The sequence below is a fragment of the Amblyomma maculatum genome, chromosome 10 (genome assembly GCF_055883805.1).
Source record: "Amblyomma maculatum isolate TAMU_Amacu chromosome 10, ASM5588380v1, whole genome shotgun sequence".
Classification (NCBI taxonomy): Eukaryota; Metazoa; Arthropoda; class Arachnida; order Ixodida; family Ixodidae; genus Amblyomma; species Amblyomma maculatum.
Window position 1 is genome coordinate 71,715,126 of NC_139353.1, and position 23,660 is coordinate 71,738,785.

General features: G+C 44.3%; 1 protein-coding gene across 2 annotated transcripts; it reads left to right on the forward strand.

Annotated features, from left to right (window-relative positions):
* The first annotated feature begins 311 nt into the window (after positions 1-311).
* LOC146176765 (BPTI/Kunitz domain-containing protein-like) lies at positions 312-16,819 on the forward strand. Of its 2 annotated transcripts, XM_084581037.1 has the most exons (6): positions 312-418; positions 10,185-10,220; positions 12,069-12,242; positions 12,984-13,157; positions 14,302-14,468; positions 16,482-16,819. In XM_084581037.1, exons 1-6 carry the CDS (start codon positions 379-381, stop codon positions 16,617-16,619), a joined length of 729 nt encoding a protein of 242 aa, XP_084437163.1. In that variant the 5' UTR covers positions 312-378; the 3' UTR covers positions 16,620-16,819. The 2 variants fall into 2 exon arrangements, with proteins under 2 accessions (XP_084437163.1, XP_084437164.1); XM_084581038.1 differs by lacking the exon at positions 14,302-14,468 and having other exon boundaries at positions 16,482-16,621.
* The last annotated feature ends 6,841 nt before the right edge of the window (positions 16,820-23,660 follow it).

The following is a 23,660-nucleotide window of genomic DNA, read 5'->3' on the forward strand; positions in this document are numbered from 1 at the left end:
AGCAAGCCGCGGGATTTTCTGCCGCAGGTGCTCCTCAGCGCTATCGTGACAATATATGCGCTGCAAACACTGCTCTCAAGCGCTTGCTTTAGTGTACCGTTTCGCTTTGGTCCTCCACAGTTAAGAGTTTTTCCGACAAAGCAGCTTACGAGTACATCTAATCATAGCTGTGCAAGCGTCAGTTGCGTCCGATAAAACCTTCTCCATGTTGTGGATCTTGCGCCAGATAAAGGCGAAGGCAAAAAGTGCTTTTGCGAGTGCTTTCGCTCAGGTATGAGAGCGCTCATTCAGTGAGCAAACGGTGTAGAGCTGGCGGTTTTCAGACTGAGTTACGTTACCCATAATAACTGCCGGCGGCAGACTGATCACGTACGCGCCATGAAGATTGTCCCGATACTAATGATCGCAGCTGCATGCGGTGAGTTGTTCGACCTCAATACGGGGTCTGAAATAGGAATTATTTTACTTAATACGCGAAATTATTACGTGGCGTTGACAGAATGAGAGTATTGGTAAATGGATCAAATAATTCACATCTCGTACGGATAAGGCATAGTTAAAATATTAGTTGTATTTAAAGGTTTTAATTTCACTCGTACTGTAAACGCCATTCTGGAATTAAGATTTCAGAAGGAGCTCAGAGAAACATGGAATACAAAGACAGTGAAATATGAACCAGATGGATGCAAATTTGCTTTGTCCCTTAAGATTTAAGATTGTAGATTTGACAAGTAAGGTTGCACGAGCACTTATACCTAGAACTGGCCTATAAGCGCGAAACAGAAGTACACCCTGTGGCAAAAGCTTAGAATCCAAGGGGTTTCTTTGCAAACCGTCTATTTGAGCGGCTGGAGCATTTGCGGAAGCACTACTCATTAAAGCGGATAGAACTAATCTAACCTCAGAAAATTTAAATCCCAGAAAATGCATTACAAAAATTAGGACGTCGATCAGAAACAAACATCTTGCCATCCGCGCTTTTGACAAAGGGTGTTTTTTTTTTTTCAATTATGTATTTGCCTCTGAACTCATTATCTTGTCGCACACTTTACTGAAGAAAGTTTGCATGAGTGCTCGGTATATGCTTCGAAACTTACTCAATAAAGATTTTGATGACTGGCACAGGCGTGACGCCATAAGCAGGTGCGGCGGTCATTGCAACTTCTTAATAGTACAACTGAAATTGTATGTAGAAATACCGCTAACACCATGAATTCTGCAATGACGAATAAGCTGCCGCCACATTTCCTGCCAACTACAAGGAACACATTCTGTCACTAACAAAACTAGCAGAGAAAAATGTTGTGACGGACGGAGACTCATTAAACTGTGTTAAACTAAACTCTGTTGAGTAGGTTACAACTTAAAATAATTTAACTCACTCCATGTTTTTTTCTTTTTTCGCGAGAAATAGGTATCTGATTTACGGGTCTTTTATTTCGAGACCCTTACCTGTGTAACAATTTTATATATGGAAATCGAAGATCTTACAACACCGACAGCTGTCGGAGTCATGTTAGCACATTTCTACCCCTAATGTGCGTGCTTAATCTAAAAATAAAACTACGATACATTAGCCCTCCTTGTGTAACGGCTTAGAGGCAGACACTAGTACTTAAAACAATTATTATATATAACGTAATGACAATATTCTAACAGCTGTTACACTAAAAGGAAACCGCAAAGCTGAACGAGTGCACCGAGAGAGCTGAACAAGGGAACGAGGGCACCAGAAAACAGACCTACACGTCAGCGTCCTCCACCTGTACCGATTTCGCTCTTTTTCTTCTTCTTCCTCTACTACACGTGTCACTGCCCCCTTCTCTGGAGCATCGCCCCGATGCGGTGTTACCGTCAGATAAAAGAGCGGAGAGATAAAGCTTTCAAGAGTTACACCACGAGTCTGACATGACGGAGCAGACTGCATGCAACCTGGAAGTCAGTCGAGGGGTCGCTCGTAGTATGGCTTCATTCGCACCACACGCAAAACCACGCTGCGCTTGATGTTGTGCGATGAACGAGTTGATGATGCTAATGCAACTTCGTACATTACGTCGCAGAGGCGGCGGACAAGGTAAGGGTCGAGGTAGCGGCGCAGTAATGTTTCGGACAGCCCGCGGCGACGAACAGGCGTCCAGATCCACAACTAGTCTCCTGGGTTGTAGGTAACGCAACGGCGTCCAAGGTTGTAGTGGTCGGCATCCATCTACTGCTGACGGTGAATAAGTTGTCTGGACAGTTGCTGCGCTTCTTCCGCGCGCTGAACATAAGTGGTGACGTCGACGTCAAATTCAGTGTCACTGTCAGGGGGGTCCGCGGGTAGCATAGCGTCTAGCAGGGTGCTAACCTGGCGACTGAAGACTATTCGAACGGAGTAAGCACCATGGTTTCTTGCTGCACGATATTATACGAAAATGTTGCGTATGGGAAAAATTAGTCCCATCAACATATATAGAAATCATGTCAGTCAAGGTCCTGTTGAGGCGCTCCACCAAGCCATTTGTGAAGGATGGCAGGCCGATGTACGTCTCTGACTGGTGTGCGTAAGCTTCAGCACAGCCTGAATGAAGCGGGTCGTAAATGCAGCTTCACGGTCGGTATTGATAGCTGCATGTGCGCCATGACGCAGTACAATGTTGTGGCCAAAGAATTCGGCGACTTCAGCAGCAGTACCACTTGCAAGTGACATGGTCTCAGCGTACCTTACAAGGTAATCTGTCGCGACCAAAATCCAGTTTTTCACTGGACTACTTCGGAAAAGGGGCACGTGTAGCAGAGACAGAGGAAGAAAAAGAGCACAATCGGTAGGAGCAGAGTACACTGAAGTGTACGCCCGTTTTCTGGGGCCCTCGTTCCCTTGTTTAGCTCTCGGGCCCTCATTCAGCCGCTGCAGTTCCCTTTCAGTGTAACAACTGTTACACATCTGGTGGAGGTGCTGAATAGCTTCCCTACCTGTGTACGCCTACGAGATAAAAACGGATCTACACTTCAGCGTCCTACTTCTACCAATTTCGCTTTCTTTCTTTTTCTTCCTCTACCACGCGTGTCAATATTTGTGCATATGTATACCTTGCTCTCGTGTAGAAAAACATATTTAGTTTCAGTGTCGCTCATGAGTGCTCCAATTATGATTACATAGCTGGAGCCTACGATATATTTCCTCACAGGTCTGTAGCATACCCTCCTTTAATCTTTTTCCTTTTTATTAAACTGCCTCCGCAGCCAGAAAGATGTCATGCGGAGCTAGGCGATATGTATTGTTTTTGACCGAGGGCATCCACAAAAGTCTTAACTGAATCGACGCACCGTAATTGTGAACCATATTTAGCTAATGGTACTGTTAAAGAAATTGACATCTTCAACTTAAGCATATAAAAACATGTATCCAAGTAGCACCAAAGGTAAATGTCATAATTCGATGTTGTAAACGTCAATGAAAGTGTGACGCAAAAACTTAATTAAAAACTCCTCAAGTCTAACCATTTTGGCAAAAACATTAAGATTAGAAAATTTCAATAATTGTGTTCTCACAGACAAAAAAAGAATTTGAATAACCAATGAAACGAAATTTTATTTAGTCTTCGCTAAATGCTTCTCTAAAAAACGAAATAAATTGATTGCACCCTAGCCAGCGTTAAAAAAGCGGCGAACGTGCAGCATGCTGAAATAATAAAATGATGTTTACTTGACTTAAGGGCCCACTTTATTTAACAACCAAAAGGCAGGCCCAATTTCCACCTTCATTGAAATTATATGGACCCCTGAAAGCAAGTTTTAATAACTAGCAATCTTGAACCAGGGACATCTCAGCGCAATCATTGGCAGCAGTTTGGTGGTCCTGAACGAATTGTTGTGTGCGACACTCGCGCGGCTACCACTCTCGTCTTCTCGGTCTTTGAAGAGATCCCCTGGACATTGGACAGCATGCTGTGCTGTGTGAGAACCTCTGTGCCCCTGGAAGAGATCTTAAAGCAGTCCACGAAAATAATTCTCAGTTGCTTCTGACTTGCGCTGCCTCGAAAGGTCTTCTTTCATTATATTGTTGATAATTTAGGCTCAAGATGTGTCGCACAAGAGCAGCTCTATGATTTGGCGAACAAGGAAACCACGAGCAGTGTAGCCCGGACTCGTGTCGGTGGTTGGCTACCGTCCTTCTTTGGTCGCTTTAATAACCGCAGCTTCAGTGACCATCTGATTCCCTCCTTCCGCCGATGTGCTCTTGTCCTTTGAATTTTCAGTCTAGCTGAGGCCGTGTACGCTCTCACTTGTATTCTGTATCTTCCCTTCCCTGCTATGTGCAAAGAGATTGTCATCAGTGGGTCATATAACAATGGCTCCAGGGCAATCCCAACATAGGGTGGGAGAGCACTACTGTGAGCAGACAAAGATGCTCAGTATTGACATTGAGTGAAACAGTATTGCACATGAGCTTTGTAGATTTTGAGCCAAACGTCACCACTCTCGGGACACTTGCAGTAGTTCTGGGCATCGCCTGGGAAATTCATGTGCAGAAGTGTAGTTTCCATCGCCTTCCGCATAAATAGAACATTATTACTGTTGCTCCTCAAACACAGTTATAGCAGGTAGTTGCTTTCTTGGTATTTTTCTGCGTCAACTTGCATCTTGCCTCAAGAGACGCACTTTAAGCCTTCTTTCTCAGAAATATTCCCCACGAAAGCTCTCATTCGTGTTGAACAAGACAGATGCAACACTTGTTAACAGACATTTTACAATTTTATTTAGTTCAGTACAGTTCAGTTCAGTCGTTCAGTCGTGTCCGACTCTTCGCGACCCTATGGACCATATCACGCCACGCTTTCCGGTCTCTCACTATCCTCCTAACATCACATAATTTCATCTGCAGCGCCTCGAGGATGCCATCTAACCATCGCGTTCGCTGCCTACCCCTTCTCCGGTGACCCTCAACCTTTCTCAACGACAGATCTTTCTCCAGCGACTTCTCTCATCAGATGACCAAAGTAGCTGAGCTTTAACTTTAGAATTTTACCCTCCAATGAGCAGTCAGGATTTATGGTCGACAATATCGACTTATTTGATCTTCTGGCAGTGCAAGGAACTCTCAAGAGTCTCCGCCAGCACCACAATTCAAACACGTTAATTCTTCGGCGTACAAAGTATTAAATGTCCGGCTGTGCCCACCGAAGTGGGCGATAGTGTGGCGCAGACCGTGCTTGGTCAGAGACCTGTGAAATATGAATAGTGCTACAGCCCGCAGTTCCATGCGGCCGAAGTTGGTATCTCTGTTTCGCTGGCAATCGCAAGTGGCCAGCAAGTAACTGTATCCTTCATTTTGTAGCTGCTGCCCCATGACATTTCCAAGGACAAAACGTTGTTAGCGACACTTAGATCGCTCTTGAGTGCGGCGGTAAGGGAACAGCCTTTCCTGTGATTCTTTGCTCTGATGTAGAGCTTTTTCACTCATTGCTATTTGTCCCTTTTTTCTTCTTTCACCTTTTTTGCTCACTTTAGGGATTGGCGGCTGTTTATAACTTTAAGTGGTTCTTTGACTATAAACAATTAAATAATTAACTAATATTATTATAATTTTCACACGGACATTTTTACCACCTTTACCTCTCCACACATCTCATAAAACGAACAAATCAATTAATTCATTTCTCGACAGTGACTGCGTGATATAATCCGCAGACGCACAAATCCTGCCCATGCCTATTTATTTATTGCGTAAGGTGTTTATTAGAACCCCGAGACGGTATGCTGAGACTGAGAACCACGCAACTGGGTATCGCTCGAAGCAACTCTCCAGCGTCAACAAGCTTCGGCTCCACTTCGTCGGTCTCTTCGACTTCTTGCGTGAACTTCTGTCGGTCGGAATTATTAAGGCGGAAGCCTTTAAGCTCTCATCTTTGTCAGCAGGAGCTGTCGGCAGAGGCTGTCAGCAGAGGGTGCCACACTTATGAGAGCGAGAGTCAAAAATAAATTAATAAACATGTCTCCAACGGGAATCCAACCTCAATCCCATTGAACCCCAGCCAATCGCTTTACGAACTGCGCCACGCCCCGGATTTGTTTTTTTTTTTTTCTTTTCAGCATGGGATATATCACACACGTTTACGTAGAGGAGAGAGCTGTATACATTGCCCCGCCGGGGTGGTGCAGTGGTAAGACGCCCGACTACTGTGCCGGAGTACCCGGGTTCGAACCCGGCCTCGGTGGCTGCGCTTCGATGGAGGCGAAACGAAGAGGCGTCCGTGTGCTGTGCGATGTCAGCGCACGTTAAAAATCCCCAGGTGGTCGAAATTCCCCCGTAGCCCTCCACTACGGCCCCACTTTCTCTCTTTCCACTTTCACTCCAACCTTCCTCCCTTCCCTTACGGCGTGGTTGTGGTGTCCACATAAAACGAGTGAGACAGTTACCGCGCCTTTCCCTTCCTATAAATCAATCAATCAATCAATTAGCTATATACATTATTTACAAAGTAGGCAGCCTGCATCCGAACAAATTCAATTGAAATATTCCATACCACACAACTAAAATACGTGTTTTCTTAGCGACAGTTTAGTGTTGTGTTAAGACGCCACGCCCCGTATCGCCAAACGCTCTTCATAATTCCCCTTGTCTACCGTGAGGATGACAGAGGGATTCCGTGAGTGACAAATACTGCAACTTTCTTTTCTGCAAATTATGGAAAGCCGTATAAACTTTGAAGTGTTCAATGAAATGCTGGTTTTGTTCGACAAGGGGTGCGCGACGTACCGTCACGAGAGGTCATGGCGTCACTAGGCGATTCATGCATAAACGAGTTTAACCCCGCCGGGCGTTCGATTCAGGTGTCCGTGCGGCGCATTTTATCTGCCGCTTCCTCGAACGCCGCACCACATACAAAACAGAAGGAAGACCAGATGTCTAGGAGTGGTTAGTAAAGCTGGCATCAGCGACGTTTTAAATTGAATTACAGGATAGGAAAGGTGCGTATTTGTCACAATTCTACGCGAATACATGTACAACGCCATAAAAAAAGGCAACAAGATGTGAGTGAAAAAAGGGAGGGAGATAGAAATGCCGTAGTGGAGGGCTACGATCCACAGCGCCTCATCGCACTTTATTGGTCCAAAGTGCCCTTTAGAATTTTTACAATACCCCTAGAGATGGGACCGCGCTCTATTATGTAAGTCATGCGACAAAATTATTCTCTAATGCGGGAACGTCCGTGATAACGAGATAGGCCGGGAGCGGAAGGCACCCGGAGCCTAACAGTGCGCCGGAGGAATATAAAGGGCCCCGACTGGCTTTTAGTAAGCCTGGTTGTCTGTGGCGAAGGAGCGCGCCAATTGTCGGCTTTCCTCGGCATATGTGTGGGCTTCAGACAGTGGAGTGGTCTCTGAATTATCGGGCCGGTACGGCAAGATGGTATCCATGGTGAGCGTAGATTCGCAAGCATATAAAAAAACTAACTGGGGGCGAGAGGTACGGGGATCGCACCACGCACCTCCACCAAGTGCAAATTGTTTACTGGAACACCAGGACGGTAGGCTTTAGCTGAGTACCAAGCTACTGGATATTGCTCGAACCAGCTCTCCAGTGTAAACCAGCTATTACAACTGATTTATTTATCCACAGCGCCAAGCCGCATTACAGTGGGCGAGGGTATACGTAAAAGAAAACATAAGACCTTCAGCGCCGAAAACAGTCAACATCGCATCAAAAGCAAAGACAAAAGAAAACAGATAAAAAAATCTGTAAAGCCTATAAGGGCTTTTGCCTTAAACTTTGAATAAAAATTATAGATATTCACCAGACCAGCGTAGAAGCTCAGTAACGCCGCCCACATTGATGGGAGAGCTGTGACTTCCAGTCTTGCAAGCACCATACAAATAACGTCTGAATTGCCAACTGTGTTTATAAGTCTGTACACAGGTTCTTGATTATTGATTCACTGGCAAGTTCACATGCTTTTTCTGTGCTCTCGCAGGCTCCCATATACAATGTTTCGAGCCGTCCCTGAAAGCGCGTATGGTGCCGACGTTGGTGTAACAGGCTCATAGCAACGTAGCAGTGGGCTAGTCGGTACTGCATTTTCTTATGATGTAACAGCGCACTTAAAGGACAAGGTAGAGAAGAGATCTTCTCTTTGCCTTCGCGCAGACGAAGGCAAATACTTTTAAGGCGAAAGCCTTTAATGGCTCATGCTGTCGTGCACAAAATGTGTCCCGCTTTGGCGCCGGCTCTGATCAGCCGAGGCGGGAGGACGGCATACATGCCTAGACCAATCGCAGAGAACCCCCACAGTATGCACAAATGCGTGAATTATATGGCCATATAGCAATCAATATGCAATTGCTAATTGATAAATAAATATTATTGGCATAATTAGGTAAATATTTATTTAGTAATAAATACTAATTATTAATTACTGCTTAATGCTAGTTGAGTAACAGAATGCGGTCACCAGGCTTTCGCCTTTCATTTCTGTAGTCGCTAAAGTCTCTGGTAATTTTTATTCAAACGTTGGCTCGGCTGGCCAACTAAGGCTCCCCGTCAACCTTCGTTAGGTTCGCTTTCATAGTGCGCAGCCATTTTCTTTCAAATTCAAATTTTATTCTGTGAACAAAAGTTTAAATGGAGGACAGGAAAAAAGCTGCCAGAACAGCTTGAGGACAGCTTGGAACAGCTTTCTCTCATTCTACCGAGGTAGAGAAGAGACAAACCGACGATTTACAACTTCGTTACCGCGGGATGAAATGCGAGCAGGAAAAAAACGAAATACATTGGTAAAAATAAAATAACAATTTAAACTCACAAGATGCATATACAAATATCAAATACATCATATAATAAAAGTAAACACAAACATCAGAAATGCAATAAAATATTTACCGGTCGCGGGACGAGATCCTTCTAGGCACCTGCAGACGTCCATTTCGCTCTAACAGTTCTATACCACGAGCAGCCTTCCCGTAGTCTTCACTAAGCCTGAAACAGGACTTCTAGAGTGAGATGGACGTCTGCAGGTGCCTAAGAATGACATGTCCCGCAGGTGGTAGATATTGTATTGAGCTCGTGTGTACGTTTACTATTATGTATTGTAATTTGTATATTACATTTGTTTAGATGCTTTGCTGGTTTATTTGTTTTATTCTGAGTAATGCTAGATTTTTCCGGTGCTTACTTTTCGTCTTAAAGTAAAAAACTTCTAAGTCGGCGCTTGCAAGTGTCTCCTCTCTACCTGGTCATTTGCGCTGTTACATCTTTTTCAAAGACTGGTTCATACACGCTCCGCGGCCTGCAAAGGCAGTCGCACCTTTCTCTATCATCTGCATTCTTTTCAAGATATGACGTTGAATTCGAAGGGAGTGTGATGATCGGAGTCGGACTTACTCATTGCAAACAGAACCGCCTCTCACAATTGTACCTGCCGCCAACAAGCAGACTAATTACAGGTATAGATCTTGCTTCAACTATATTGCCTTACTCAAAATCCCACTTCGCGCCAGTAGCTTCTCACTTTGCTTGTGCAGGAAACGTTGTTCAAGACCTCCATGTGCACAATCACATATTCGGTCCCAGGTACCCTAGTCTGGCTTTTTCGTACTCCCGCAAAACGTAACTTGGCCCTATTGTTCAACGCGCCAGACATTAACACAGAGTGTACCGTGATCCGGGATGCAATTCATCCTGGAACTTGTTCCAGAGGTGTCGTCAGCGGGCAGCATAGATTACGTTCCCGTGGTATCCAGCGGGACAGCACCGACTGTAAGGCACGTCATGACGATGAAATGGTGGCCAGTATCTTCTGCTTTTGTTCCGGGCCCATTCCTTACGGCTTCCAAGCACTCTTTAGAATCAAGTTCAGGGTAGCGGCAATCGGCCGGCTGCTTTTCTCGTGGCGTCCGCGGGCTGATTGAATAAATTTTATTCATTTCGGTTATTTTGTGGCTGTCTTGGAGCTTTGAAAGCCATTCTTATTGCATTGGTCGAACTAGTTTATGGTTGTCAATTTGAGGTCTGATACTCGAAAGAAGAATCATTCCTAAAATGGGCTGTATTCGAAGACAGTTGACTTTTTAACCGTCTTAGATCAATTCAAGTTCTACGTGTTTGAATAATGTGTGGCGTATATGTTGACAAAGATGCGCTCTGCCGACACTAGTCCAACCCTTATTTTTTCTTGTCTCATTTTTTCTTGCTGCTCTTTCTGCAGGCGTCTTGGGAACCAGTGCTCTCAAATCTACTCTATGTAAGTAAACCCAGAATGACATTACTCAGTGTGATTTATAATAATCAGAGCACAAGCTGTTTAATGCGGTGGCGTTGAGGATGTTCCATAATTATGTGAATTACCACTACGCAGCTTCTTGAGTAACATATCAGTAGAGTTCAAAGTCGTTGTTGCAACTTGACTGAAGAGAAAGCGCATAAAAAGGCACAGGACACGCGCTAACTCTCATCTGATTTATTTGCAGCAATATGCCGAAAAGGAGGCATGCGCAGTACATACCAGTAATATAAAGACAGAATCAAAACAAGGAATATTACAAAACGCGATCACGAAAACTGATCTCTGCCTTCCAGAGCCGCCCCGACGTATCGCTAACACACCTATCTCCCCTTTTCCCGATATGAAATTCCTCCAATAGTTCACGCGCTGTCTTATCGCGGCATCTGCCTAGAATCTTAATGTTACCCAGTCGCGGCTCGCACGCAGTGCAGTTCGTGCAATGTGCTGCCAAATTTGTCCCTCCACCCCTTAAAGGCCGCAAATGATCCCCTGCCCGATCATTGATACAGCGCTTGGTCTGGCCTATGTAGGCTTTCCCACAGATCAACGGGATCTCATATACGACCCCCGTGCAGCAGTCGACAAACCGCTGAGCATGTTTCTTCTTACAACCGCTCGGTTTTCCAACACGAGAAATGCGTGAACACATCTCCGCCATCTTCTACGAACCGGAGAACACCACCGGCACGCCATGTCTGTTCGCCACTTTCTTCACGTGGTGGGCAACCTTATGCATATACGGTAGCAAAACAGGTTTAGAAGTATTTCTCTCCGGAGCAATCTTCTCTAAACATGGCTCGATTGGTTTTCTGAAACAGGGCTTCCGTCAATGACGTAATGACCGCGCAGGGGTAACCAGTAGACAGCAACTGGTGTATTTGCCTATTAAAACTCGACTCCACAGCATGCGGGCACTACTTGTTGAGGGCAGACTCCAAGCTTTGGCTAGCAATAGCTCTCCTAACAGTTTTAGAATGTGCCGAAGAGTAGGGCAAAAGTTGTTTCTGTGCCCGCGGAGCGTACAACCAACAAACATGACCATCCCCTAAAGTAACGTTAATATCTAAAAACTGCAATTAACCTTGTGAAGGAAGCTCATCAGTGAACACCCGACCTCGGCCATTCTGCCGAAAGTTGTCCAAAATACCACCCACCGCATCAGTGTACGTCGAGTTTGGTAGCTTGTTGTGGTTCTCGTTGCATTGACTTTTGAGTAAACCTAGTTCATATTTTCGTATTTTTAACTGCATAGACCAATTGTCTTTCTACATTCGGAAGTTCATAAATTGTGTTTTACCCCATTATTTAGTCCGCAGGTGCCCTTGTTATCGACTTCCGCAGGTAAGCAGTGCGCCGCGTTTGAGCCGCGGACTTCGATGAACTTTTCTTCAACTACAAAGTTCTTGAAACTGCGCAGAATTCCTCTGCAGCCATATTGCAGTCATTTCGCATAAATCATCGAGTAATTGTCCCAAATCTTTCGAACACATCTGCTGATACCGGTTGATAACATGATCACATACTTGCCACTCGAAGGGTAATATTAAGCACTATTCATTATTAGATAACGATGAGGACCTCTTTGCCGCTTTTGACTTTTTTAGTTTGAAAAGGGTTAATGGAGAATACCTTAATTGACGATAAACAATCTGTGTCAAAATAATTACGTCTCTCACTACATCATCATCATCATACATAGTCATAGAGATAAAAATCCACAAAACAGATTTTTTTTAATCGATGAACTAGAATAAAGAGATACATAGTGCTATTTTCTTTCCGTAATGACTGCTACTCTCTTTTCAGCACATAATCAGTTCACTTGCTCGGACCGACCCGGAAAGGGGCCATGCAACGAAACCACGACTCGCTACTTTTACGACAGCGAAAACCGCACTTGTCAAGAGTTCGTCTACGGAGGATGCGAGGGCAATGCCAACAACTATGAAACCCTTGAAGAGTGTAGAGTAAGCTGCGAACGTAAGTTTTCACAGTATTGAGTGCATGCTTGGCAGTGGGGAAGGAGGGGGAAGGCGGAAAAAACTAAAGTTATCAAGTAAGTGAAATTATGAACAGTGTTCTGCCTAATAATCCTTATTCCATCAAAACTACATTCCTCGCTTTCTTCTATGCTGCAGAATAAATAAAATCGTACTGCAGGTGTTGATACTCAACACCTTCCCAGCGGCCTTCTTTAAGCTTCCGATTTAAAGACATAATTATTAAAATTTAGTTTTTTGTGCACGTAACATGTAGATAAACTGCTAAAGATAACAAAGCTAGGGGTTTCCAAGAATAACTTTGAAGCAGCTGAGAAATGCTGTACGACATTTTTATTATGGACGTGCCCGTAGAAATATACTAAGCCTCGGGTGCGCACCACATTTGGCTCAAAAGGCTCGATCGCTCAAAAAGCCAGTAATTAGGTAGGAAATAAAAAAATTCGGTGAGCTTATAAATGAGGAGCCAGAATGTACTTGCCGGTCGAGTAAGAATCTGCGGAAAGGTTTATTGTTATAACGCCCTTTTACAATGTGTGAAAAATCTATGTGCTACAGCTATTCTCCCGTATTTGTGCATACATTTCTGAGTAATATTATACACGTTCGCACTAAGTAGACCGCGCTAGCATGCGCGTCGCTAGCTCCCTTGAATGGAGAGTTAAAAATGATATAATCACAGAATGTTTAACACCTGAATGCCTTCTTCCTTCTTGTGCAGTGCGACCGAGACCCATCTGTTTCCTTCCCAAAAAGCGTGGCCCTTGCCGCATGAACTTCCCGCGCTTCTTCTACAACGCTGCAACTGGAACTTGCGAGCAGTTCCTCTACGGAGGATGCATGGGCAACGCCAATAATTTCCGCACCGTCGAGGAATGCCAGATGATTTGCTCTTGTAAGCGACGCATATTCACAGCATAATCCTACCTGAGCAAAGAACAATCGTTTTTCTTTCATAACAAGCATTGCATTCCACTCAGCAATTTTAAGTGGCGTCCCTCAACAATGTGTTACGTCCGCTGCTGTTTAGCACGTATGTAAATCATAGCTTGAATAATGAAACTAATTAAGTACTGGATAAAATATAGGTATAGTACACCGAGCCACTTAAGACTAATCAAAAAACTAAAATATTCTTTGCGAATGTATAATAAAACCATGAACTTAACATAGCTACTTGTTTACGCGTATCATAATATGCAGTTCGTAAATGACGACAAACTTGGTGCCACATTTTCTGACCAGCATCTTTGCGATCAACATTTGTTCAATACTTGCAACAGACACTGAACCATATAGGGCACTGAGAACATGTCGCGATTGATTAACAACCATAGGTAAATTATACAAGTATCCAGCGTGTTTCCCTTTCCCGCATAAACTGCTACAGCCTAGCATGGGCGATTACGACGAAAGCGAACATCACCAAACTATAGCGCCTGCAGAATAAGGGGTATCAGGCAGGTAGAAAGCATAGATTATGTCTGTTCAGCAATAAACGCCTTCAGGAAAAAAAAAAGAATTGCTACCTCTCCCGTAATTGAAAGTAAAGTAGATGTAGGGCCGTGCCCGAGGATAATCACTTGCAGGTGCGCGTCTCTGCACGGCGCCGCCACCCGCCTGTCTACTTCTGGTATTTTAGAAGCGGTCCCCCTTCTACAAGCGTGCCGCGGGTGGGGAGAGCAGACCGCACCGTCGGCGCCGGATTTGCGGGACCGTTTCAGCCCGAAGGTCATTCATGGGAACATGCGTAGCGGAACGTGCTGCCAAGTGCTCGCATGTATGGCACCCTTCGTACTGGCCGGTAGCGAGCACCCAAATGACCCTTCGGCCTTTTATTTAACACTGTGACTTTGAGCAGTGCGAAAGGAAGTTTATCCTGTCTACAGATGCGACAAAAGAGCGCCCGAAGAAGCATTCAGGAGTTGACTCGGGTATTGTGCTCAGAGCGGGCAAGCCAGAAGCTCCCCTTTAAACCGGCGCCAGGCCTGCAGAATGGCGGCTGGTTGATATTTCCCTTTCCATGTCGTTGCTCGTAGTGGTAAACACGGGAGGCGCGGGGCAGTGCACTGTGGAAAGGATTCAGCCAGCAGCGGCAGCGTGGATGAGGCGGCGGTGTGCGGGAGACAAGTGGGAAGAAAGTCTCCCGAGAGGAGAGGGTTCGACACCCTCACTGGGGAAAGAGTTTCGCTGTGCTTTGTTTGTTGTAAGTAATTTGTATTGCTAGTGAGGCCCTGGGTTAGAGGCTAAGGCCAACCCATAGGGATGCGCCCATCTAGCATATTTCCTTATTGGACAGTTGATATGTGAGGCTGGCCTCTAAAAATGACCGCCCCTATTTCTTTGTTTTGTGAATATGTAAAATGAAATGTGATCCAAGAGAGTTGAGTCCAGTCTGAGCTGGGGCTCCATGCGTAGGCATGTAACGCGGCTGTTCTGCTTTGCCTCTAACCAGTTAGGTCGAAGAGTAAAGTAGCGCAGAGTGTTGTTTTTGCAAATTCATTTCATGTTCCAGTTTTACTCTGTATATACATGTCATGCTGTAAATATATGCTCTACCATCATCACCTTCAAGTACGCCTCCTGGTCTTCCCTACGCCGAACTACATAACAGGAAGGGTTTAAAGAACCTTCCGAAAAGGAACGAACGACATAAATTCTACTGTAGATGTAAGCACAAATGGCTAAAGCATTTAAGCGCGTTGTCGGCAGAGGCTAGCTGTTTTCTGCTGTGTCTTATAACACGAAAATTGACTGCTTCCGCAAAACGCTTACTATCTCTAGTTTCATCAGCCTCCATTGTTCGGTTTAAGCAGTTGTGAAGGTTGCATCATTGAAATTCAAAAGTACACAGAAGCCCAGACGCTCAAGGCGCGACACAGGCCTGAAAGAGAGCAGCGCCTTCGAATACCCCATTATCTGACACCGCTGCTCACCATAAGACTTGATTTCAAATGCCCGAACGCGCTTCAAACTGCGGCCGTGTTTACCACCGGCACAGGGCCTCTTATAGGTACGTGAGTGTGCGGCACCGTGCATTCCTCCTCGGATAGGGCGCGGAAGCCTTATGGATCAGAGAACTCGTTTCATTAAATCTCGTCCGGGCCCCGGATGTTGATTTTTCGGCTACCGGATGAAGAAAAGTCGCTGCCCTGCCAAACTTTCGCGCAGAAAGGGCACAGCAAAAACGAATTAACACAGTCTCAGTCTTTATTGAGCAAGCCTTGCATTTTACTAAATAATTTTTGTATACTTCAAATGAATTATTTTCGAGGCAGTTTTTGCAGATTATTGTTAGTAATTATGTTGTATTTTTACAAGTACACGTCTATTGTGAAACCGTTCTTGTCGTTTTCTCTACTCATTGGCCTGGCGCGGCGGCTAAGTTGTAGCAACCGACAGCTGAACCCAATGATAACCCATAGACCCATAGCATACGGGTGCCTTGCTTTTTGCCTTCATTGAAAAGCGGCCGCATCGGCCGGGATCGAACCCATAGACGCGGGTTCAACCCCGGCCGATGCGGCCGCTTTTGGATGAAGGCAAAAAGCAAGGCACCCGTATGCTTCTCCATATCAGTGCCCATTAAATAGCCCCAGGGGGTCGAAACGTCTGCGCCTCTCCCTTGATACGTCTATCAAAGCCCGGGTAAATTTAGAACCTTAAACCACATAAAAAATCCTAAATCTACATACATTGTTATCTCACTTTATTTTTGTAGAGCAGTTTGTATTCTGTTACTTGATAACTGCTGTCTGTTGGCCTGCTTCTCTTCATTGGCTGATGTTGTATCTGAAGTGAGTTCTAACGTCATCTGCCTAGTTGTAGGGTTCCTTTGCCTTGTCACGTTCCAACAGCGTTCAGCCATGGAACCCTTGCAGTACTTTCTGTGGGAACATAGCGAAATAACATGAACTGTAATATTACGCAGAAGGAAGCATCAGAGTATAAATCGACTACAAAAGACTATTTCATTTCTTGGTGATACAAGAATCATCGTCTTAGAGCACGGAAACACAATTTTCATGTTCGCAGCTCTAACTTCATCCAAAATCTGGAATTTGTCCTCGCTACCTGCAACGTATGTGAATAGGTCCAGGTCGCAGAGCAAGCCATTAAATGCTGCCACTGCAACTTATTGCATATAATATACGTTTTATTGAATGCTTGAAATATACTTTTTTAGAGTTCTTATTTCTTTGTTGCGTTTCTTTCTCAGCTTAGGGCAGTCATCCGGAGCTCTACAGGATGCAGCGTGCCCCTACAAGCTGGCTCCAACGACGCCTCTTTTGATCTGCGAAGAGGGGCTCTAGCACTTTTTTCATTTAAGTATATTCATCTCAAACGTATGGCGTAGGCGCTCCAGCAAGAAGAGAAAGACGATGAGCGTAGGTATCCCAGGAGGACTGTTACAAAAGATATGCCCATTTTTTTTAATAAAATTTCCTAATCATAAGTTTGGCATATATTCGCTTCATTCCTTCTTCCAAGAATGATCAGAATGGCGGGCGGTTTTAAACATAACCCTAAAAATATGGAACCTTGGCATCTCCCTGAGCTCTAGCGGAACGTTAAAAAAAAAACGGGCTAATTGCATAATATCGAATTCAACCCACAGCAGAACTTCAGTTTTATTAGGCACTCCCTCTGGACTTTTCATCACTTGCACGACATACCATTAGCATCAAGGTCGATTGACAAAGTTCAACTTAGGTAATCACGCCATCCGAGCCTTCTATTATCTGCTTCTGGTTCCGCCTAGGCGTGTAAGTTGTAAACAATAAATATTGGAACAGAGTATTCTCAACGTCAGCGCTTGTATTACCGTGGTGCAGTTTTCAATTTATCAAAAGTTCGAGCCTTTTTCTTGAGGTGCTTTCCGTCATCTGCGTTCTCAAAACAGTTCTGCAGTACTGTACTTATCGGGGACAAAAGTCTGAACCTCATGCCAGGTGATTTTGTACAAGAAGCACGGCGTTAGCGAATATCACCGTATTTCTCTAGCGCAATGAAAGAACTAAAGTTCAACTTTCACATCTAGAAGTATATATGGTCCGAGAATATTGGGCGATACAAAAGTTATGCGCGTTGTTGCAGCTTACATGATAGACAGGCTTCTGTCCCCGATACTACATTACTACCTGGCCTCCAGGAACTGCACAGGTGCTTACAATCCCGATTTGTTTTCGAAAAATGTAATCATCATTGCCTTCTTTTCCAAAATTTGTGCCTTAGCCTCCAATGGTTGAGGCGCACCTTTTAAACATACTGAGTGCTTCGGCACTTCACCTCCGGGTTATACCAGTGTACCCAACTCTCCTCTGCAGTAATAACTGTCTTCAACCGGTGTCAGCGTTCTCTCCTTCCCAGTACTTCTATCAGTGCCAATGTCTATACAATTTTTTTCTGGACTGGCATAAGAAGGCAGGCGATCCGCTGAGCCCGGGTTTTTGACATCTGAAGACTTTCGTGAAAAATTCATCCATTAATCTTTATCATTGCCTCCGCTGTGGTGAAAGTTCCCTTAGAAACCCCTGTAACAGGTGCACCACCACCTCCTTTAAATCTAATGTGTTCCCTGCAGTTCCTAAAGTCTTTGAACCACCGAAAAAAAGTTACACTAGACTTAATGTCCTCACCAAATGCACACGGCACGTGCGCTATATTGCCATGACCATTTGGGTAAGCCGCAAATAAAATTTGATAGCGTAGCATCGTTCGCGCAAGGTTCATATCAGTTAAACAACAAGCACACTGGGAGGCTATGAAATACTATATGCTGTTTAAATAAACATTGCTACCGCCTTATTATTGCTATGTTGATCGAATATTTAGGGGGAAACCCTCAAGGTGGAGTAGATGTGTAATAAGGGAGTAATTATTCATTGACGGATCAGTGGTTAGGGTGCTGTACTGCTGAACCCATAAGACGGGAGTTGGACCCCTGCCGAGGCGGCCGCTTTTCAGTAAAGGCAATAAGCAAGGCACACGTATGCTTCTCCATATCGGTGCCCGTTAAATAACACTAGGTTGTCGAAATTTCCGTACCCCTCCACTGGAACGGTTTTCATAGCCCTAGTGAATTTACAATGTTAAACAACATAACAAACCCTAAATAAACATACATTATTATCTCATTCTGTTTTTGTGGAGTCGTTTGAATTCGGTTACCTGATAACTGTATCCGGTTGACCGGCTTCTGTTCATTCGAAGATGTTCAATTTGGAGTGAGATTTAGCGTCATCTGCCTAGTGGTAGGGTTTCTTTGCCTCGTCACGTTCCAAAATCGTTTAGCCATGGGACCCTTGCAGTACTTTCTGTGGGCACATAGCGAAATAACATGAACTCTAATATTACGCACCAGGAAGCATCAGAATATAGAAGTGACTACAAAAGACGATTTCATTCCTTTACGTTAAAAGAATCATCGTTCTTAGGGCATGCAACACAATTTGCATGTTAACCGCTCTAATTTCATCCAACATCTGCAATTTTAATCCTTGACGATACAAGAATCATCGTTCTTAGGGCATGCAACACAATTTGCATGTTAACAGCTCTCATTTCATCCAACATCTGCAATTTATCCTCGCTACTTGGGACGTGGGTGAGTACGTCCACGTCGCAGAGCGAGCCATAAAATGCGGCCTTCTTTAGCCACTATTACCTTTTTAATTTATGATACGTTTTATTGAATGCTTGAAACATGCTTATAGTTCATACCAATGACGGCTGATAAAAATTGTTTTCCTTTGGTGCGTTTATTTCTCAGTTTAGGGCACTCATCCGGAATGCTACAGGATAGAACCATGCCCGGGCAAGCTACCTCCAACGACGCATCTTATGCTCTGAGAAGAGGGGTTTTAACACATTTCTGATTTAATTATATTCGCACTGAATTTTATGGCGTAGGTATTACGGCAAGAAGAGAAACGCGACGAGCGCAGATCCCCGGAGGACTATACAAAAAAATAAAAGCCAATTTTTTTAAACAAAAATTTCTAATCAATACTATAGCATATTCGCCGCATTTTGTATTCCTAAAGTTACCAGAACGGAGGGGCAGTTTGAAGCATTCTTCTAAAGATATGAAAACTCGTCATCTCCCTGAGCTCTGACGGCACCCTTAGAAAAACGGGAAAATGCATAATATCGAATTCAACCGTCGGCGTAACTTCGGTTTTATTTGGCAGTCACTCTGGAATTTTCTTCAATTGCACCATGCCATGAGCATCAAGGTCCATTGACAAAGTTCCACTTAAGTAGTCACGCTATCCTAGCCTTCTCTTACTGCTTCTGGTTCCACCGAGTGCAACGCCTAGGCGTGTAAGTTATAAAAAATGTGTTCATGGCATTTTGATCAGCAACTTTAACATAATCTGTAACTTTATTATAGCACCCTCAATTTGCAAGGTAGGCCATTTAGGTAATTTGTAGCGTCATAAGTGTGGGTCGTAATATATTCACGTAATAATTTCACACAATGTGGACCAGCATGATGCTACAACGAGGAGGTAAACGGGGTGCGCGATGTAAAGAAGCAGTTGTCTTTAAGCTATACTGGAGCAGTCATATCCGCAGAAATGTTGCAGAGCAACTCCATAATCAGCGTAGGAGTGACGCAACGTTAATTGTTCCACAATCTTGTTACCGCTTCTTTCACTTTAAGAACATCCATACTGAAGTTCCGCAGCGTTTCAGCAATGTCCACCAACACTCATGCACCTTGCATATGTGCCGAGCCAGTATATCCAAGAAATTTCTACGATCTGACATTCTCAAGTAGGCGCGCCTAATAATTTGCTGTTTTTCTCATCATTCGAACTCCTGGCGCAATCCCAGTATTGTCTATTCCCCCCTGTTATTTGCTACTTCTGGTGTCACGGTTCGAAGCCTACATCTTGTGCACTTCAATAGGCTTAAAACTCCCTGTAAGAGAATGCTTCTACTAGTTCAGACTTGCACCCTTTCTGTAGCCTATTCGTAATGTTGGTGCTTGTTATGGCTAAGGACCAGGTGAATTCTAGATATTTTACGCATTTAGGCTGTAATGCCTACCTATGTATCAGCATCCCAGAAAACACACCGGCACATTAAAAGTATGAACAAAACTTGGGGCATGAATGACATCAAGTCAAACCATCTTGAACTCTAATAATAGCTGTTGTCGCGTGCATACCTTCGAGGAGCCTTTTCGTATTCTAAAATTCATTGTGGAAAACCATGCTAGAGCCGTACTTTTCGCCTGTGATTAAAATAAAAATGAATTTGGAGAATTTCGGTGAACATACCAATATTGTGCGTATTGGTGCAGCTCAGGCTTTCCCCTTCGGTCACTCAGCTTTATGTATTTCTAAGAAATTGCGTAAACATTTGTCGCCAATTTATTCAAAACATTTATTGTTAGGCTCCCGACTGCAGCGCCTTATTGCGGGACTTAGCGTTCGTTCGGAAACGAGTGACAGTGCAATTGTCACGCAGTTGCTACATGCTTTGAATTCATAATCAAGTCAAATTTTTCTCGGTGTAGTAGCATCTTGATTCGTGCTTTCCCACTAATGCTTGCTGAGCGAATGTAACAGAGTACACTGCCTTAAACCAAGCAGAGCTCATTTTTTGCCAATACTTGTGCTGCTATAGTCTGTGTTAACTTGATCTGTAGTGGCTAGGTATCAGCCTCCTTTGCATAAAAACGTGAGAATATACGTGAATGCTTCCCATTTTGCAGCTTTCCTGGATTGCAGTTTAGTTAGACAGGACCTTTATTAAGCGAAGGCCTTTCTTGGCACATGGGCTGCGGAAATGTGCGCAGGAAATGTTGGCATGAACTAGGACTTAAGAAAAAAGCTCTGTCTCCGCTGGGAATCTAAACCACTAGTCCGATCCCCAAAAGAGCGCGCAAACCGCTGCTGCACGCCGAGCACGTCAGACATCAATCTTAATTCTCATTGTCTAGCAACACGATGATAGTACCTTTGACAATGATGGTGTCTTTAGTGAGAATGTGAAGGATGATAGTATGACGCTTCAGTTAGTGTCACTCACAATGATGGAGGGAGGAATGGCAATGACGGCGCGTTAGTTGATAATGAAGATGGTACCGATAGTGATGGTGATGACAATAATAATACCGCGGACAATGACGATGCAGTTGGTGAAAACAGTCCTGTAAAGGGGTTTCGCCATTTCCGCTCTTAAGCAGACTCAAGCACAGTTCTTTAATTTCTGGATACGCTTTTTTCGACACTAACCACAGCGTCTATATTCCTAGCTACCTTTCGAAATGAGGCCCTCCGCTAACCGACAAAGGTGTCGATTGATGCTTCCAGTCAATCCTAAGCTCCCACCCCTGCACTTTCTTGGCCATCACTTTAATCGATGTTTTCATGAGCGATACTCCTCTGGCGGCGCCCATACTGACGCGACCTGGGCGCCAGCTTCCGTTTATGACTACTGCAGGGGATATTTTGACATAAGGCTGGCTGCTATCCTCATTATCACTGGCCTGCAAAGAAGCACACGTACAGTGTGCGAAGCAAGAGCCCGCATAACCGGCGAGGGCGTCTATCGTAATAACGGGCTTGGTTCAATGCACGAGGGAAAAACGGAGGCCGTGCCAGGCGCAGCATAATCCAAAAATCCTAGCAGACGAATCTCGCAACGTGGGAAAACTTGTGTAAATTTGCTTTTTTATCTCACTATTTGGGGCCTCGGGTAGTCAATGGCGTGGCGAAAGATTAAGTACTGTTAAAAAATGAAGGAGGTCTTGATATCACATGTGCCTGTGGGAGCATCGCAGCAAACGCTTTTTTCTTGTTCGTTTCGTCGTTCTTGACAGTTCCAAGGCGCTGAAAATGAACAGGTTCACAGCGTGTTATCTCTGGTGGACCACTAACAATCATACATAAAAATTTGACATTGAAGGGCTTTTTTAGGTTAAGCTTGAATTTTATATGCATAAATTGTATTTATTTTTAATATGTTGTCCCTCCATATATTTTTGAAAACAATGGCTGAAATTCTAGAAAAATAAGTGGAAACTTTAGTTAACGTTTTTGAATGTCTCAAGGTGTTCTATTCTTTACCCTATCATCTTTGGTTTGCCTCTTCTGGTAATATAAGGTGTTCTATCCCACTACGCTTCCGCGTAAAAACTTGCATTTGACTGCAGAAAGATAGAAAGGGACGAATTTATGGAAACGTAGTGAGGTTAGCCAGGCCGTGTTTAATTTTATAACGTATACGTCAAACGGGAGGAAAGAGAGAGATGATAAGGAAGAGGAGGAAATGAAATCAGTTTTCCAATTGTCCGTAAGTAATTGCTGTTGTGGTACAAATGGTGCCACACTAAAATTACAAACTTGACGCACACTCTGAGTATGTTAGGAACAGGGAGGGCTATTCTGAGAACCGACGGTTTACTCTAAGAGCCCAAAATCTTGTCTTTAGTCATGGGGCGACGATCCAAGCTGCAATGGGTAGCAGTGAGGAGAACACACACAAGCTCAAACAAGATACCAAGCAACTAAAAGTAAAATCATCTTGTCGTGGCCGCAGTTGTAACGTACTGCTGAGTCTGCCATTTCGATGAGAAGAAAGTAGGCGTTTGTAGACGCCAATGGCAACCAACGAAACACAACAGTATAGCATCACTGCGGGACAGATCCGATGACATTTCCGGTTGAAGTAAGCAGTCAAGGTGGAGCGAACTGTATTCCTAGTCATGGGGGGTAAATTATTAATTTTAAACGATAGCCGTCACATACGTCTTCAGGTAACTACAGAATACGTTGTGTCCATATGACTACATTTTACAGCCACCGCAAAATCAGTTTGAACTTCAGGTGTAGTCAAAGGGTCGTCATGTTCAAGTAGCCTACAAATATTCTATATGCACCACAAAGCTGCTATCTAAGGAGGCCTCGGTGCCAAACTTTTCTCTTCTCGTGAGATTAATTTTGGCGCGTCTGCTCAATAATGAAGCCGTGGGTGATAAATGACTGGGCCATTAAATGAAAACTTTCTTACGACATCCCGAGCATACAAGACTAATGAACCTGTCCGTCAACCGCGGGGCATGGCGTTCATCCGAACGGCGCTCCAGCGCAGAAAACGGTGTCGAAATTCGGTACGATGTAAATGTCATAATAGAGAGAGAGTTTTGTTATTTCGTCTACAGTAAGTATTCCGTACGCATAGCCCATGTACTATGCTTACAGCCACAATATGTGTTGCGTGTGTTCCGCAGAAAGACGTTTAGTAGAGCTAGCTTATGCGTGCGGCAGATGCCATTAGCTAACGTAGAAAGCTTTGTTGTTTCGCTTCCGGCCCCTCTCGCCAATTGAATTAACGAGTACTCTGCCACAGAACTCTGCGGCAAAACTTTGCTCCTCTGATG

Bases quoted from the DNA above. Each gene is read 5' to 3' on its own strand.
- LOC146176765 (XM_084581037.1), top strand. From the start codon at position 379: ATGAAGATTGTCCCGATACTAATGATCGCAGCTGCATGCG. The intron at 10,221-12,068 runs GTAAGTAAACCC...CTCTCTTTTCAG, and splicing joins TGCTCTCAAATCTACTCTAT to CACATAATCAGTTCACTTGC. The intron at 13,158-14,301 runs GTAAGCGACGCA...CGTTGCTCGTAG, and splicing joins ATGCCAGATGATTTGCTCTT to TGGTAAACACGGGAGGCGCG.